Source organism: Colletotrichum lupini, chromosome 5 (genome assembly GCF_023278565.1).
Source record: "Colletotrichum lupini chromosome 5, complete sequence".
Classification (NCBI taxonomy): Eukaryota; Fungi; Ascomycota; class Sordariomycetes; order Glomerellales; family Glomerellaceae; genus Colletotrichum; species Colletotrichum lupini.
This window is the reverse complement of record NC_064678.1, coordinates 25,526-43,031: the sequence shown is the minus strand read 5'-3', so window position 1 is coordinate 43,031 and position 17,506 is coordinate 25,526. Positions and strand designations below refer to the sequence as shown.

Here is a 17,506-nt window from a genome sequence, read left to right as displayed (position 1 = left end):
GAAAGGGACTGAACAACTGGGAAACGAGTACTTAGTACGTATACGGATACTTAACAGGTAGTCGTGGCAATGTGCTGTTTCCCTGTGCGAATGAAGAAAAAATAAGTGCACTCGGGTGCTAGCTTCGCCATGGTACGGGAAAGAAGGGGGCCTCAACATACTGTAGGTAGATGCTGTGGTCTGAAATCACCGCTTATTCACGGAAGCCTCGAATCTCAAAGGTATCTGTACCAACAAAAACCCGAGATACGTTGTCAAAACTCTGATTTAGAATACGGATGTGTCCCTTTGCCTGTGGTTGTAGGTTGAACACCGACCTTGCCGTGACGTCCAGTCTCGTGCTCTCCGCTCTCGATATGCCAGTGGTCCCTTTCTTCCTTGTGCCCTCCTGCCTTCCCCCAAGCTTTCCAGACCTTCCCTTCCCTCCCGGGGAGTGACACCCGACCACCCCACTCGATACGTACCTGCATGCCTTAGCTCACGCCTTAGCTCGGCTCCAAAACCCACCTCCCGCAGCAGAAGTTCAGTAAAACCGCCCACCACACACACACACACATACGAAGGTACCGTGGCACTCCACTAGAACATTGAGACGCACATCAGGACAGTTACGGATTTCCTGCCACGGATACCTTACCTTGCCTCGACCTGCTCCTGCCTCCAAATCTACACAGTACCTATTCCTGTGAGACTGCTAATTAAGTCGGAACACCCCCATTCGGCCACCCTATTAAAAGTAGGTCCAGGTATATCGCTACTAACTATAGTTAATTAATTAATTACCTTTTATTACTATTATAATATAATTACTACCCTTACTAAGTAATTCGACCTCTATAGTTTAACTAGGACTAATTAAACGCTCGTTAATATTTTCTTAAGCCCTCTTTATATCCCTAATATTAGCGAACTTAGTATTTAGGTCTATTTAAATACTCTTTTTTTTTAAGAGCTATATACTTAACTCTAGCTTTTAGAACTCGAACTTATTATTAAAATAAGGCTAATAAAAAGGACTTCTTATTAAAGGCTTTTTTAATTTTATAAAAAAATAGATATTAAGTATTATAATTAGGCCTAAGCTTTATAAATAGTTTGAGTTATTTATAAAAATCGCTAGCTTTTTTAAAAGTTAACTAGTTAATAATAGATATTATAAAAGTTTAGTTAATAACTTTAGTAATATTAATAATTATTTACTTAGTATTAATAATATTATTTAATAATATAGCTAGGCTAAATAATATTATAAAATTACTAAGAAGTATAGCTATATTAAGTAGTTATAAGCTAGTTACTCTCTAACTATTTCTTATATTATCCCTCGTTAAACTAAGTAAATAAGTAATAATATAATAAGCTAAAAAGTACCGCTTTTTAATAACAATAGAATTATTTACTATATCCTCTTTATTAAGCTCCTTTTGATAATAGATTTTAATAAGACTAAAAATAGTTATATTTAATAACTAAAAAATATAAGAAGTATATAGTGTTACGAAGGTAACTTTGTTTACCTTATTATTCGCCTTATTATCAATATTACGTAAGCAAACTATATACCATATTAATCTACGATTTCTGTAGACTATTATAGGTATTGATTATGTAAGCAATACTGCTTATATAATCTTACGTGAGCAATGGAAAGTACTGGAAGGTAACTGAATAATCTGGAATTTACTCGAGGCGGAATTACGTACTACGATTACGCATTCACTTACGTATACGCTTATTAATTATATCATAATTAATAAGCAATGGAATATTCTAGTAGGAGGTTTTTATGCCTATATGTAGGCGTGTATTTGCCTACCTAGACCTTTCGTTAAGCAAGCAACTTCTCATATAGTAATTCAACTATATTACTCTCTTTACTACAAAAACCTCTTTTATATATGCTTATATCCCCTATATTCATATATTCTTGCTTCTATATGAATATTCACTTTTTATATTCTTTATAAGAATATCCCGCATTACCTCGTTAAAGCTATACGTGCTAGATATAGTAATAAAAATAATAAGTAAACGTTATTAATATAGTACTCTTATATAAATTTTATCATTATATAATTCCTATAATTATTTAGAATTAATAATTAAGGCTCTAGTTATAAGTTAGGTCCCTTAGTTAGGGGGGGCTTAGTTTATAATAAAAAGACTACTCTTAACTATATAAGGGTAGTCTAGTCTATAGTTTACTTATTATTTATTATTATAAACTCCTAATTATTAAGATTTTTAAGATTAAGGGGGAACTACTACTATTTCTAGCACGTATAGCTTTGACGAGGTAATGCGGGATATTCTTATAAAGAATATAAAGAGTGAATATTCATATAGAAGCAAGAATATATGAATAAAGGGGATATAAGCGTATATAAAAGAGGTTTTTATAATAAAGAGAGTAATATAGTTGAATTACTATATGAGAAGTTGCTTGCTTAACGAAAGGTCTAGGTAGGCAAATACACGCCTACATATAGGCATAAAAACCTCCTACTAGAATATTCCATTGCTTATTAATTATGATATAATTAATAAGCATATACGTAAGTGAATGCGTAATCGTAGTACGTAATTCCGCCTCGAGTAAATTCCAGATTATTCAGTTATCTTCCAGTACTTTCCATTGCTCACGTAAGCTTATATAAGCAGTATTGCTTACATAATCAATACCTATAATAATCTACAGAAATCGTAGATTAATATGGTATATAGTTTGCTTACGTAATATTGATAATAAGGCGAATAATAAGGTAAACAAAGTTACCTTCGTAACACTCCCTCTTTTGCCTTATTAGCTATGTTGAAATAGCTAACCAAGTACCCTAGAGTAGATTTCTAGTACCCTAGAATAGTTTTTTGGTACCCTAGAACAATCTTTTGGTACCCTAGAGTATTTTCCTTAAAGTATTCATAAAAATATAAGGAAAATAAATACCTATATTAGGGGTATAATATAGGTTAAATAGGGTTATTAGGATCGTTTAAGCCTATTAGCTTAACGAATTCCTTATGTTTAACCCGAGGTAAGGGTTTTGTTAACCCATCGGCAGGCATTATAGTAGAAGGGAGATATTCTACTTTAATATTCCCTTTTTCTACTTCCTGTCGAGTATAATAATAATATAGGGCAGTATGCTTAGTCCTTTGGTGATATTCAGGATTATAAGCAAGAGATAATGCCCCATTATTATCGGTTTTAATAGTAATAGGTTTAACTTGATAACCTATTTCCGATAATAAATTCTGAAGCCAAATAGCTTCCCGAATAGCTTCCTGAAGTCCATTAAATTCAGCCTCTGTAGTAGAAAGTGCTATAGTAGACTGTTTTTTAGACTTCCAGCTAATCGGACCTCCATTTAGTGTAAATAAGTACCCAGAAGTTGATTTTCTAGTACTTTTACACCCGGCCCAGTTAGAATCAGTATAGCCTACTAATTCTACAGGCCCAATATTACCATTATAGGTAATATTATAGTGAATAGTGCCACTAAGGTATCTATAAATACCTTTTACTACCTTAAGTAGGTAAATAGTGGGCTTATGGAGGTATTGGGAGACGAAAGAGACTGAAAAAGCTAAATCAGCCCTAGTCACAACCATAGCGTACATTAAAGATCCTACTAGGTGCTGGTAGGTCTTTAATAGCTCTTTTGAAGGTAAATAGTCATCTTTTTCGTTCCCTAAATCACTATTTAATATACCCGGATTTATAGGTATATTAGTGATTTTAGCTTTGGAAAAATCATTATTATTAAGAATTTCCTTAATATAATGACTTTGAGAGAGAGAAATAGTCTTATTAGACCGATTTCTAGTAATTTTGACGCCTAGGAAATTCGAGGCTTCGCCTAGGTCTTTAATATCGATATATTTCGATATTTTACCCTTAATTTCCTCTATATATTTAATATTTTTATTAAATATAAGGAAATCATCGACGTGGGTAACAATAAAAGCAGGATTTTTGAAATCCTGGTTGAAATAGGTAGCCTCATCGGATTTTAGAGGTAAAAAGCCTATTTTATTAAAAATAGACTTCAGCTTTAGTTGCCATTGTCTAGGGCTTTGTTTGAGCCCATATAAGGCTTTTAAAAGCTGTAATAACTGATTTTTTGATTTATCCCAATTTATAGTATTTAAATTAGGGTATTTTTCAAAAAATTCAGTTAAAGGTATATTAGAAGGGTCTATATATACCTCTTCTAATAAATCCCCATTTAAAAAGGCACCAATAACGTCAATTTGGTGTATATGCCAGTTTAAAGGGGCAGATAGGGCTATAAGTACCCTATAGGTAGTAGGATTACTTCCAGAAGCAAAAGTTTGGAAATAATCGACTCCATACTGTTGTTCGAAGCCTCTAACTACTAATCGGGCCTTATATTTATCAATATTACCAGTATTAATATTGATTTTTCGTTTAAAGACCCATCTAGTAGATAGTGGATTTTTATTAGCTTTATAGACCTTATTTGGGTCTATAGCTAATAAAGTACCCTTTTTAATAATAACCTCTAGCTCAGAATATATAGCTTTTAACCATTCTGATTTTTCTGAGCTATTTAGAGCCTGTTTTAGTGTATTAGGCTCTGGAGGTAGGGTAATACTCTGAGTAAAATCTTTATATTTAGATTTTTCTTCCTCAGATAATTTGGGAATTAATACCTCTATTTTAGAAGGTATTTCCTGAATATCTTCGATTTTATCAAAAATTTTAGAATATAAAGGAGGATTTACGCTTTCTACCCCCTCTATTCTATTATTTTGAATAAATCGAATATGCGAAGTCCGTAATAATCGAGATCGAAAAGGATTAGAAGGGCAATATATAACATATATATTATTACCTTCTTTTCCTAAATATATACCATTTTGAGTATAGGTATACATTTTATTCGAAGTGACTCGCTTTTGAGTAGGGTAATAAATAAGTACCCTAGAGCCGATTTTTCTTAGATTAGATAAATCCGGCTTATTATTTCTTTTTGGGAAGAAATAATCGAGAAAAGCCTCCATAGGGGTCTTTTCAAGGCGTATATTAGCGGTAAAATTAACTAATTTAGTTAATTCTTTCAAAATTACGTCCCATAAATATAGGGGTAATTTCTCTGCTAATAAAATAGTTCTAGCCTTTTCGATAAGGGCCCTATTAGTCCTTTCGGCTATACCATTTTGCTCGGGCGTATAGGGCGTTGAAGGCTCTAAAATAATGCCTTTTTCGTTAATATAGGGTAATAATTCCCCTATATTGAATTCCGTACCATTATCTAAGCGTATATACTTAGGGTAGGAATTAAACTGGTTAAAATAAAATTCCAGTTTGTTTTTGAGAATATTAATTATATTCTCTTTGGTTTTTGAGAATTCAACATCTCGAAAACCAGTAAAATCATCCGTAAACGGAATAGCGTAATTATTTCCACTAATAGTAGTAGGGGTAATTTTAACTGTATTAATACAGACCCTTTCTAGTGGAAATAATGCCCGATTATAGTTAATTTTAGGCTGTTGCCTAGTTAACTTAGCTGTAGTACAGCTCGGGCAATTTAGGTCTTTTTCCTTTAATTTGTCTAAAGGAATTCCCTTAGTTATTTTCGCAGTTTTTAATAAATAAGGGTAAGAAGGATGACCTAATTTTTCGTGCCATTCCTGGGTGATTGAATAGGCCTGATTATCTGAATTTTCAGATAAATAATCAGTATTTTTCTCTATATTACTATTATTAATAGTAATATTATGAAGAGAATTTTGAATGGATTCTAAAATATTTTTTAGATCCAAATACTGATTTTTAGGGTCCAAATCGTTTTGTTGGTACCCTGTAGTAGGCCTTCGATTTTTCCAAGCAATATTAAGGAAAAATCCATGCCTTTTGAAATCCAAATAAGCAAATACATTGCCCTCAGAATCCACTAAATAATTCTTTTCAATATATCCACCATTTTTGTAGTGTAATATACCTGAAAAGATATTAAGTGGGAATTCTGGAATATATAAGGTATTTTTTAACCTTATAGGTATAATTTTACCCCGTAAATAGATAGGTAAAATTAAGTCCCCAATACCCTGTGGGTAAACTGGGCCAGCTCCGGTTCGAATAGGGGGTAAATTGTCCCTATTATCGAAATTTTCGAATAAATCCATACTATTAGTAATATGGACTGTTGAACCCGTATCATACAACCACCTTTCAGTTGTATTTGTGCCCATATTAGCCGAATTATTGGTATTTTCTCCCGAAAGGCCCAAATTATCATTTGGAGTCGAGTTGGGTAATATATGAGGGAGAAAAGGTTGATAATTTTCATCAAGTGGGTCTATGGTATAGTGGTCGGAACCACTAACCATATAATTCCTTGATTGTAAGGGCTGAGGGTTCAAATCTCCATGTGGGCGTTGGTTTTTCGTAAAAAGATTGGGCTGGTTTGGTTGGTTTCGGGGCTGGTTTCGGGGTTGGTTTGGTTTGGGTTGATATGAGGGCTTATTTGAGGGCTTATTTGGGTAATTTGAGGGCTTATTTGGGTTGGTATTTGGGTTGGTATTTTGCTTATAATAAGTCTTAGACTTATTATACTTATTTCGAGAGTATTTATTACTCTTAATAGTATTACTAGACATAGGAGTATCGATTTCTCTCCTATTTTCGTCTAATATATCCGTAATAAGAGCCTCTAAAGTAGGGGGCTCTTTAAGTCTTAAATTAGACCTTTGACGATCAGCCCAAATCGGAAAGATATTAGTTAGGGCTGATATAAAGACCGTTTTTTGGTCTATATCCTCAATAATAGCTCCTACGCTTTTTAATTTGGAAATATAGCTTTTAAATGAGCTAATAAACTCATTTAAGCTATTAAAATGCTCCAATCTAATAGCGTGGAATTCGAGGTATAATTGTTGACGTAGAACTGGTCCTGTACCCTCATAGGATGCTTTAAGGGTATTAAGAGCCTCTTTTGGATCAATTTGATCAAAAATAAGTGAAAGAGGCTCAGGTTGAATATTTTGCCTTATTAATAATAAGGATTGGGTTTTTTGCTCTTCAGTAATATTTTCATATTCGTTTTCAACTTCGAAATAGGTATTTAATTTCAAAAGTCGAAGATAAATATGAAGAGTAGAAAGCCAAGTAGTCCAATTTTGACTACCTTTTAGGCGTTGATTTTCAGGCATAAGGCAGCCTGTAATTGCCTTAATAATATCCGCCATTATATATATTTTAGAATATATATAATATAAATATATACTAGTATTGTTCCTAGTATAAATAAGCTTACTTTAAGCTTAGAATTCAAGCTTGTTTTTAAGCTTGAAAATAGACTTATTTCAAGTCAAAAAATATATATAAGACAAAGTCTATTTTGACTTCTTTTTCTTATAAATAGATATTTAATAAAAGTAAGTATATAGTATAAAAAGGGCTTACACTTCGTCTGCCTTTTTATATATATAAATCCTTTATTAAATATAAAGGTCGATTTCGAATTTTCGAATTCGAAAAAGTGATTTTGGGCGGAGTAAGGTATCTCGATATATGGATATGCATATACCGGATAAAGGCATATACCTAAATGATAATAGGTATAATATGGGCAAATAAAAATAGAAGAGCTCGGATAAGTGAATAATATTCACTTAAGTATATAAAACCTCAGTTATATAATAACTGGGCTCATAACCTCTAGCACGTATAGCTTTGACGAGGTAATGCGGGATATTCTTATAAAGAATATAAAGAGTGAATATTCATATAGAAGCAAGAATATATGAATAAAGGGGATATAAGCGTATATAAAAGAGGTTTTTATAATAAAGAGAGTAATATAGTTGAATTACTATATGAGAAGTTGCTTGCTTAACGAAAGGTCTAGGTAGGCAAATACACGCCTACATATAGGCATAAAAACCTCCTACTAGAATATTCCATTGCTTATTAATTATGATATAATTAATAAGCATATACGTAAGTGAATGCGTAATCGTAGTACGTAATTCCGCCTCGAGTAAATTCCAGATTATTCAGTTATCTTCCAGTACTTTCCATTGCTCACGTAAGCTTATATAAGCAGTATTGCTTACATAATCAATACCTATAATAATCTACAGAAATCGTAGATTAATATGGTATATAGTTTGCTTACGTAATATTGATAATAAGGCGAATAATAAGGTAAACAAAGTTACCTTCGTAACACTATTAGACCGACTTTCCCTTATAAATTAGTAATAGTTTAATAGCTTTATTATTAATAAAAATATATTTAATAATAAAGATCTAAGAACGCGATTTAGGATCTTTTTTCTATACTACGTTAGTCTTAGTTATACTTAAAACTAGCCTATTAAATCCCTTACCCTTAAAAATACTAATCTTATTTATATTATATTTATTAACTTATTTAATATCCTTAATCTTTAGAATATTAAGTAATCGGAACTAGGGCCTAATTACTTTAGTAAATATTTTATTAATACGCTTTAAATTTATTAAACGACTTTTTTAAACCTTAATAAATAGGTTCTATTTTAAAAAAGTATTTATTTATCTTTTTTTAAAAAGATAATTATCCCCCTAAGCTTATAAAACTTATTTAGCGAATTTTTTAACTTATTTATAAGTTAATATAACTCTTAGAATATATTAAATATAAACTTATTTAGTTAGCCTATTTTCTTACTAAGGGGGAAGCCTTTATTAATTAGTAAAAGTAATTATTTTAGCTTATTAACCTTATTAATAATTCCGAAGTATACTCCTTAGAATACCGAACTTAATTAAGGCCCTCTTAACTAAAGTACTAACTCTAATTACCTCGAGCGCTTAAATAACTTTATTTTCGGTATATAATACTATAGTATAATAAAGAATATATATATTAAAAAGAAATTCGTTTAGACAATAATTATAATTATTATAGTAGTTTATAGATTGAGGGTAGGATTTTAACTAGGGGGGCTAGGAGGGATTTTTAGGGTGGCCGAATGGGGGGGGTGGCCGAATGGGGGTGTTCCGACTTAACCTTCTGCATAGCCCGCACCTGCCTCTCAGTTGTTGTCGAGTTGGTCTACGTGTGTGAGGTACCAAACTGAACTGTGACCACGAGTACCCAAGGTGCGTCCATGGAACGGTGGATTACCCCCGTACAACAAACCGTACGGAGACTACCTTATTGATCCATACATCGATTCCACCGTTAGGTCCTCCTCCAAGTCCTCGTCCCGTTTTGTGAAATCATCTTCTACCACCATACTCCGTGCCTACCTTACCTTATCCCTCGACCAATATCCGTACGGATACAGTTCCCTCCACACACACCCCCTTCCACCCCTTCCACGGTCCTCCTTCTTCACCTGCTTCTTCCGCTTGACGGCACATCTCTCCAATCCCTGCTCCTTGCATTATCAACCGTGTGTGATATCTTTTTGCCACTGCTCCCTTTCCACCTCTGTCTTTCTCTTTACATCTGTTCCCAAGACCTCGTCTTGCGCTCACCTTCTCAAACCAATCCATCTTCCGTCTTTCGTCATCCACCACTCACTCGCTCGCTCGCTCAACACATCTCCCACCTGAACGATTCTCGCAACGACTTCTGCCAACTTCTCCCATTCGTCATCCTTTCTCTACACCAACCCGTTGAATGCTGGCATCGACCGAAACTACCTTCAACTTGTCACCCTAATCCCCCCGTCGACCGTCGAGTGTCCTATTTCCCCCTTAAATCGACATCTCCACCCTCGCAGAGCTTTCCGACGATCCTTCCCAGCGCACCATATTGTTACCGCCAACATGAACTTCACCAAGAAATTCGACCGCGCCTTCCAATGGGCCGGCGAAAAGATGGGATCCGAGTCCAAGACCGGACAGACTGACGAATTCAAAAACTTGGAAATGGAGATGCAATTGCGATACGACGGTATGCCGGGCCTCTTAAGTCACAACCGCTTTTAGTCAACCAGGCGTTAATATTGTTTTGCGCTAGGAATGGAACGACTTCAAAAATCCACAAACACCTATGTCAAATGGGTTGCCCGCCGTGGTGAGGCTTTCGACGACAAGGAGAAGGGCCTCCCTATCGCTTTTGTTGGGCGTATGATGATTTCCCACGGCGAGGAGTTCGAGCCCGACTCTGAATTTGGAGCCTGTCTGCTCTGTAAGTTGATCAATCTCGCATACTATGCTCTATTTTGCGAAGCACTGCTAATCATGCAATCCACAGCTCTCGGTCGAACCAACGAACGCCTTGCTGGTATCCAGGAAAGCTATGCTTCAGAAGTTACCGATAACTGGCTTGTCTCGGTCGAAAGATCTTTGGCAATGATGAAAGAGTATCAGGTACGTACCGACGTCATGGCTCGTCCATACGTGGTTTCAGCCCATCCCATCTGACACACTCTCCGCCAGGCCGCACGGAAGAAGCTCGAGTCGCGCCGATTGGCCTACGATGCAGCAATCAGCAAAATGCAAAAGACGAAGCGCGAAGATTTCCGCCTCGAGGAAGAGCTCCGTACTGCCAGGGCAAAGTACGAGGAAGCTGGTGAAGACGTCATGCGACGAATGTCCGATATCAAGGATGCAGAGACTGACAATGTTCGCGACCTGACTGGCTTACTCGACGCCGAGCTGAACTACCACGAACGCTGCGCCGAGGAGCTTCGCCGTCTGCGTCAGAATTGGGCGGGCGGCAATGCGCCTCCCTCGCCGACCGATCGCCGTTATGGAAACGGCGGTCGTGGGCGGTCCAACACGGCCCGCTCGTTCAACGACTATTCGGCGCGCAACAATCACGTTGAGGAGGAACCAGAACCGATGCCCGTCCGCATGCCCATCCGCTCCCAACGATCAGAGGTCAAGTTTGGCGCGTCGGCCGACACAACCCCGAGGCCGTCTATCAGTAGGTCTCAGACGTTCCAGGGGCCAGCTGCGACCGACCGACGATCCATGGCTGCTACCCCGCCAGTGCCTGCCGTTTCTCACATTGGATCTTTGCGTGGGAATCTGAGGCCTACCGGTAGACCAATGGCGAGCGACGTGTTTGCCGACGATGACCACACGACGGTAAGCGGTAGCGGCAGCCCGGAATGGAATGATCGCAGTGCCAGCCCGGCCACCAGCATGGGAAGCAGCTTGACTCGGAGCACAAGCAACCTGCAAGCAAAGAAAGCACCTCCACCTCCTCCCCCAAGCCGAGCCAAGAAGCCGGCGCCCCCAGTCCCCGCTAAGCGGGAGGTTGGGTACTAGATATACACCGCTTTTTGAGATTTTTCTGTCGAAGACGGCAGTGGGCGGGCGTAGCGATGTGCGAAATTGTTGTCTTGGGTCTTAATGCATCAATAGACTGTTCATTCCGTGACGGGATATAGGGGCTCCCGACAGGAGCAGGGCGTTTGGGCGTGTTAATATCCGTGGGCTGGATCCGCAACTATTGGTTCCCTCATCGCATAGCTTCTGAAAAGAAGAACGTATGGATTAGAGATGACCGGGTTCGACTCTCCAGATACTGAGTAAGCATGGATTCTGTTTTCCTGGCTGATGGTCACCAAGATTGTCAAAGTTTTCGCCATGAGTGACCTTCGCTCCGAGCCTTTCGGCATGAATTGCAACATGAGGCGGTACTTTATAGTCCGACTTTGAGTACCACGGCCATTCAAGAACTTCTCAACGCGACTGTGCAACGGCGTAGAGGATCAGAACTAATATTCGAAGTAGCCATCAGGCCCCAAAGGCAAGCCTGGGTTGTGATATCGAAGAAGACTTCCTACATCGGCGACGGTCGTTTGCTCACGGTATTCATAACCGCGTTGGGGGCCATTATCCTAGTGGATACCTACTTCCTATGGCTACCTTCCTTAGAGTTCAGGTAGGTTTTTTCACGACACTGGGGGCTAGGATACCTTACCTCACCAGCCACATTTTGTCCCGCATCGACAAGGGAGAAAAAAAAATGCGCCACATCACGTGCGCTGGCTGTGGCCCGAGCTGTCTTTTGCCTGAGGTGAGTAGATCCCATGGGCCCGCCTGTGGTGCCAGGGCAGCTCAGCTTATCGGCCAGCATCGATAAGGTCTCTGGGCTTTCGTCCATTCCATCCCAGGCAGGCTCTCTTTCCTACAGTTTGATCTGAGGGTTGTGATGTTGGATCAATCAACCAACTCTCCCCTCTGTTATTGGACAGAAGACAACAGCATCTCCCCTAAGCAATTCTCCTGCGTAGCGATCGCTCCGTCTACACTGCGCCAACATCCACCTCGTTCATCTCGCGACCATAGTTAAAAGCACTCTCAATCGGTTGCTCACAACCTGCCAGCTTGCCGCGATGGCAACCGAAGATGCGCGATACCGACTTTCGACACAGTATCGACTGTGGTCGTTCTCCCCAGCCAAACTAGCGGAATTACGAGAACAGACCAATTCTCTGGCGAAGACAAATATTACCAGTCGCCTTGTGGAAACGAAACGCGTGGACCTTGATGCGGCCGAGTCGATGCCAGAGTTCTTGACACCTCCCGAGGAGACACAACTGCTCAAGTTCTTCACCGTGGAGTTGATTCGCGCTGCAGACTTCTGTGGGCTCCCGACAGAGGTTAGAGCGACTGCGACCGTTTTCCTCCGTCGATTTTACGTCACCAACTCCATCATGACGTACCCGCCTCAGGATATCCTCAAGACCTGTCTATTCTTTGGAAGCAAGGCTGAGGGACTGTACACCCGCCTGGCTAAGCTGGCTGATAAATTCCCCAACACGACTGAGGAGGAGATTCTGGCAGGGGAGTTCTTGCTGTGCCAAGGAGTTCGATTTGCCTTCGACGTCAGGCACCCGTTCCGCGCGTTGGAAGGAGCGATTCTGGAACTTCGGCGTCATGCCGACCTCGAGGTACGTTGTGATTCTCGCGTACTCACGCTGCACTTTTCCGCACTCTTCTAACGAACCGTACAGAAAAACCGAATCGATGCCGCTCATTTCCGTGCCCGCGCTTTCCTCAAGTTTAGCTCTCTCGTCACAGACGCGTACTTTCATTACACCCCGAGCCAGATCATGCTTGCCTCACTTTCTTTGGCTGATCGAGGTCTGGCCGAGAAACTCGTCCAAAGCGCCTTTGGACCCGCTCAAAACGGCACCTCGAACGAAGGCGAGAAAGACCTCGCCCGACACGACATACGGGATAAAGTCATGGGAACCATTGAGGCGTGTAGGGAGCTGCTAGCGACCGAGCCGCCCGAGAGATTGGACGAGTATTGGGGAACTGTATGTTGAGTTCAAAAGTCGCCCTACTTAGATCGCGGCGAGACTGACTAGGAGACAGGTCGAGGCGACGAAGGTGATTAAACCTCTGATCCGAAAACTGAAAAAGTGCAGAGACCCCGACCGCGCAGATCTTGTGGCCTTGCAAAAGGCTCGACGAGAGTTGGCTTCGCAGAAAGAGACGCGGATATCGAAAGGTGAAGGTGACGGGTCTGTGTTAGACGGTAATGGCGGAGGACTCGGCGGTAATGAGGCGCGGGATGCGAAGCGACGAAAGGTTACGGAAGGCGACGACGTATTTGGCCCAGCACTGGGTTAAGTCTAGAGCATCCCATTGCTGTTTTCCTGCCTCGGATGGAATCATTTGCTTTCGCAAAGCAGAATTCGGGCGCAACAACGAATGCACCTAGCGGAGAGGTGTCGGCGGTGCACGCGGAGCCTCGCCAAGCTCACGGAGGATGACGGGAGAGACCGACTGTCCCGATTCGGCTTTACGAAGAGATACCCAATATTTTCCCCCACGACCCCTCGCGCTTCTTCCGATGGTGAACATCGTGGCGGTGCCCAGATTTGACAAATTCCCAACTCGAAACGCGCCAGCATGCGCCCCTCGCTTGCAACTCGATGGACAGTCGGGGAACAATCACCGAGAAGTGGCTCATTTAGACACCAGCGGAGGCCTCAACGGGTTCAACTCTGTTGCACTCTGGATGGCAGGGTAAGGACATGCATGGCTGGAGAAAGTGCAGCTGCCAAGCAACGGTTCCTAGGGAGAGAAATGCGCCATTGGCGCACTTTATGGAATAAGCGCCAAAATTGCGATCTGTCAAGTGAATCGATGACGCACCGTTTTCATGATGCTATCGTCAATGGCTATAACGCAATGTGATGGAGTCGGCACAACCGGCCTTTAGAGCTCTTGGGTTCCAAGGAGCTTCACCCATGTCCGCTTGCTTGGCCACGCTTTCACCATGGCACTAAACCGATCGCGGATACGTGTCTTGGTGGATTTGGCGTCTAACCGGAGCACCTCGCCAACACCTGGCACACCATGCACCTGGCACACCATGGAGACGAGACACTACTTAGGGCAAAGCCAAGGGGGAAATGGGAATGGCCCGACTGGCCCTGCATTGGGGTCGACTATCCTTTTGGCTATTGCGGGGAAAGCGGCTGCAATGCTACACGAACCAGAACATCTCTTCCCCTTCTCATTCGAGTTTTGTAGCGTCTTGACAACACTCGTGCTAGCCAGGTATCGTCGATGAAAACATGACGTTTGATGATCCCAGTCTAGGTTCAATGGCAGATTACGGTAACAATAAGCCAAACCATAAGACGGGCAAAAGAGCGTAACCCTTGAACATCTACAGGCTCGGTTTCGCGCGGTTCTTACGGATATACTCTGTGTTCAAGGTAGCTATGACTTAAGGCAAGGATTGCCATGTTGGCAGCCCGCCGGCACGCATGCCAAGCAGGAATACCATCCAGCATTGCACGGCTCGTTGTTCGGCGCCATCGGAGTCTCTCCCGTCTTCAATGGCGCTAAGCGGCCTATCCTGACGACATCGACTTTTTTCTGTAGTCCCCCTCACCCAAGCTTTGCCAGTCGGGCGCAGGCTTACGCAACTTCCAAGACCCGACATGCTGTCAATGGCGTCCCAGACTCGGATATCCCAAGCTTCTCGCAGCTAGGTGGTTCCCTAGCATTCCGCGTTGTCTACTTGGCTTCGTGAAACACCAGTCGGCAGAATGCTAATCTGACCGCAATGGGACTTGGAATCGCATGTTCGGACGGGAATTGCCTCTCGATCACCATCACGGGGTTCGTCTAGCACAAGCATAGCTAGCAGTCTAGGACTGCAGCTGCTAGCCATGGCTCTTGAAAGACCTTCGGACTTCTATGTAAGGCAACGAAGGTACTGGCAAGACCATTGCCTTGCCATGGTGTCGGGTCTCAATTAATGCTGAGCCAGTGCAAGTCCCCCCCACCCCCTTTGGCGCATACGCCGGCCAAAAACGACTTCACGATCGGCTTGGCACCCAGCTGGCGATCCTGTTAAACAGCTCATTGGTCCTCTGCCAGCGTCGTGCTCTTTTGCGAGCTAAGGAGGCTTCTCCACCCCCTGGTCTGCGTGTCTGCCCCGGTCCAGTCCAAAGTCCCAGTCCCTGGCGCGGTCGTGATGTCGACCAAGACCCTTGTCTGGGGACAAGAAGCCCGGCAGGCCTCCTGGTTTCTTCACCCAGCCTGGGCAACAAGCTTGATTCGGCGCGATCTGGTAACCCACGACGACGCGATTGGTTTGATCACTCTTGGACTGAGCTCACCAAGGTGTTTTGCATGATTCGTGCCAACTCCCGATGAGGAGCTTTCACATTACTTTAAATGCTGCCACCTCCACCACCGTATTTCGGTTCTCCAATATCGAGCAGTCCGAGTTATTTGTAGCCTTGATACCCAACCCATTCGAATCACTAGAATCCGTCTTCTGTACGCAAAACAGCTACCATGCAGGTCAAAAATCTTCTCCCTCTGGCTTTGGCCAGCGCTGTGCTCGCCCAGAGCCAACAAAGCTTGACGGCTGCTCTAGCTTCTCAGAATTCTAGCTTGTCGTCTCTCACAGGTAAGCGGCCACCAGTTCTACTCGAATGAGGCCCTCTAACGTTTCACAGCACTCCTGGGCACCCAGCCGGCTCTGGTCCAAGCCCTTTCTCAAGCACAGAACATCACCATCCTGGCACCTAGCAATGCCGCTCTCGAGGCATTCCTAGCAAGCCCCGGTGCCCAAGGTGCTGCGACTAACCCCGGCCTCGTCGCCGCGATTCTTCAGTACCACGTCCTGAACGGCACCTACTACGCCTCCCAGTTCACCGAAGAGCCGCAGTTCATCCCCACCCTGCTGTCCAACGAGACTTATGCCAACATCACCGGCGGTCAGCGCGTTCAGGCCCAGACTGTTGGCGGTAACGTCACTTTCTACTCTGCCTTGAGGGAAAACTCGACCGTCACGGCCGGCAATGTTAACTTCACCGCTGGTACCATCCACATCATCGACAAGGTCCTGAGCGTTCCCCAGCCGATTCCTGACACCCTTCGCGCTGCCAACCTCACTGCTGCTTTGGGTGCTGTCCAGGCCGCAAACGTCGGCCCCGCTCTTGCCGCCGCAAAGGATCTGACAATCTTCATCCCCAACAACGAGGCCTTCCGCTCCATCGGCAATCTCACCGCCAACCTGACCGCCGCGCTGCCCAGCATTCTTCAGTACCACGTCGTCGCCGGCGCCGTCTTGTACAGCCCCGATATCACGAACACTTCATTGACCACACTCAATGGAGGAAACGTCACCATCCGTGTCATCAATGAGACCGTCTACGTCAACGAGGCCGAGGTTCTCATTCCCAATGTCCTTGTAGCCAACGGTGTCGTCCACGTCATCGACAAGTAAGTTGTTGCAAATGAAGCAGACTTGTAACATTCTCACTGACTATCCTCAGCGTCTTGAACCCCAATAACACGTCCGTGGAGCCTGATACCACGGCTTCCACCCGCGCGCCCGCATACACTGGCGCTGGTACTGCTACCGATGGCAGCAACCCCTTCACCAGCGGCATCACCGGTCCCACTTCAACTGCTCCGCTTGCCACTGAGACTGGTGCCAACAACGGTGGTGGTGTCCGAACCACCTCCTCTAGCACTCAGGCCGGCCCCATGCGCACTGCTGCTGTTGGCGCTGCTGCCCTCTTTGGTGGTATGGCTGCTTACATGAACATCTAAATGTACTCATTATACGACAAAAGTTAAGGATGAGGCAAGGAAAGAGGGAGAGTTATGAATAACTTTTGATTCGGTTGGAGAAGTCGTATCTCGATACTGCAAGTTGATACCAATGGGTTATAGCCCATGTTCGTTCGTTTGATCAACTATACCACAAAGCTTGTGAGGAAGGGTTTCTGCCATATTGGTGGAGGATTGTAATATGCTACGGAGGCGACAATTAATTCATTTCAATAAGCTATATCTGGATGATTCACTTATTCTCAACCAGTCACCCAGAAAACAACATCAAGCTCTTGCCACAATTTGTCAGCCTCGGAAGCTGGAAGATCGCCCATTCGCTGAATTATTTCGGAACCGAAAACACGGTACCGGTCGTCGGAGCCGACAGTAGAACCGATGTTTCATCCACAGCTAGCCCCATATCAGAAGTGACCACGCGATCCAATGGAAGCGGGAAGAGACAGGTTTGATAATGACGAA

The 17,506-nt window shown here is 42.6% G+C and overlaps 2 protein-coding genes across 2 annotated transcripts; both read left to right on the top strand.

The window, feature by feature from the left end:
* Nucleotides 1-8,991: 8,991 nt before the first annotated feature.
* On the top strand, nucleotides 8,992-17,023 carry CLUP02_09439 (BAR domain-containing protein; the record flags this gene model as incomplete). Its single annotated transcript, XM_049288417.1, has 25 exons — nucleotides 8,992-9,082; nucleotides 9,114-9,419; nucleotides 9,485-9,703; nucleotides 9,774-9,923; nucleotides 9,990-10,160; nucleotides 10,227-10,342; nucleotides 10,412-11,236; nucleotides 11,371-11,469; nucleotides 11,552-11,619; nucleotides 11,691-11,867; nucleotides 11,897-12,002; nucleotides 12,120-12,215; nucleotides 12,313-12,879; nucleotides 12,943-13,251; nucleotides 13,310-13,543; nucleotides 13,659-13,966; nucleotides 13,993-14,133; nucleotides 14,180-14,472; nucleotides 14,504-14,600; nucleotides 14,669-14,980; nucleotides 15,084-15,202; nucleotides 15,231-15,596; nucleotides 15,753-15,872; nucleotides 15,922-16,690; nucleotides 16,744-17,023. The coding sequence occupies 25 exons, from the start codon at nucleotides 8,992-8,994 to the stop codon at nucleotides 17,021-17,023; spliced, it is 6,339 nt and encodes a 2,112-aa protein (XP_049145561.1).
* Nucleotides 17,024-17,149: 126 nt separating this feature from the next.
* CLUP02_09438 (uncharacterized protein) lies at nucleotides 17,150-17,496 on the top strand (the record flags this gene model as incomplete). The annotated part of the gene is made up of 2 exons (XM_049288416.1): nucleotides 17,150-17,210; nucleotides 17,303-17,496. The coding sequence occupies 2 exons, from the start codon at nucleotides 17,150-17,152 to the stop codon at nucleotides 17,494-17,496; spliced, it is 255 nt and encodes an 84-aa protein (XP_049145560.1).
* Between the last annotated feature and the right edge of the window lie 10 nt (nucleotides 17,497-17,506).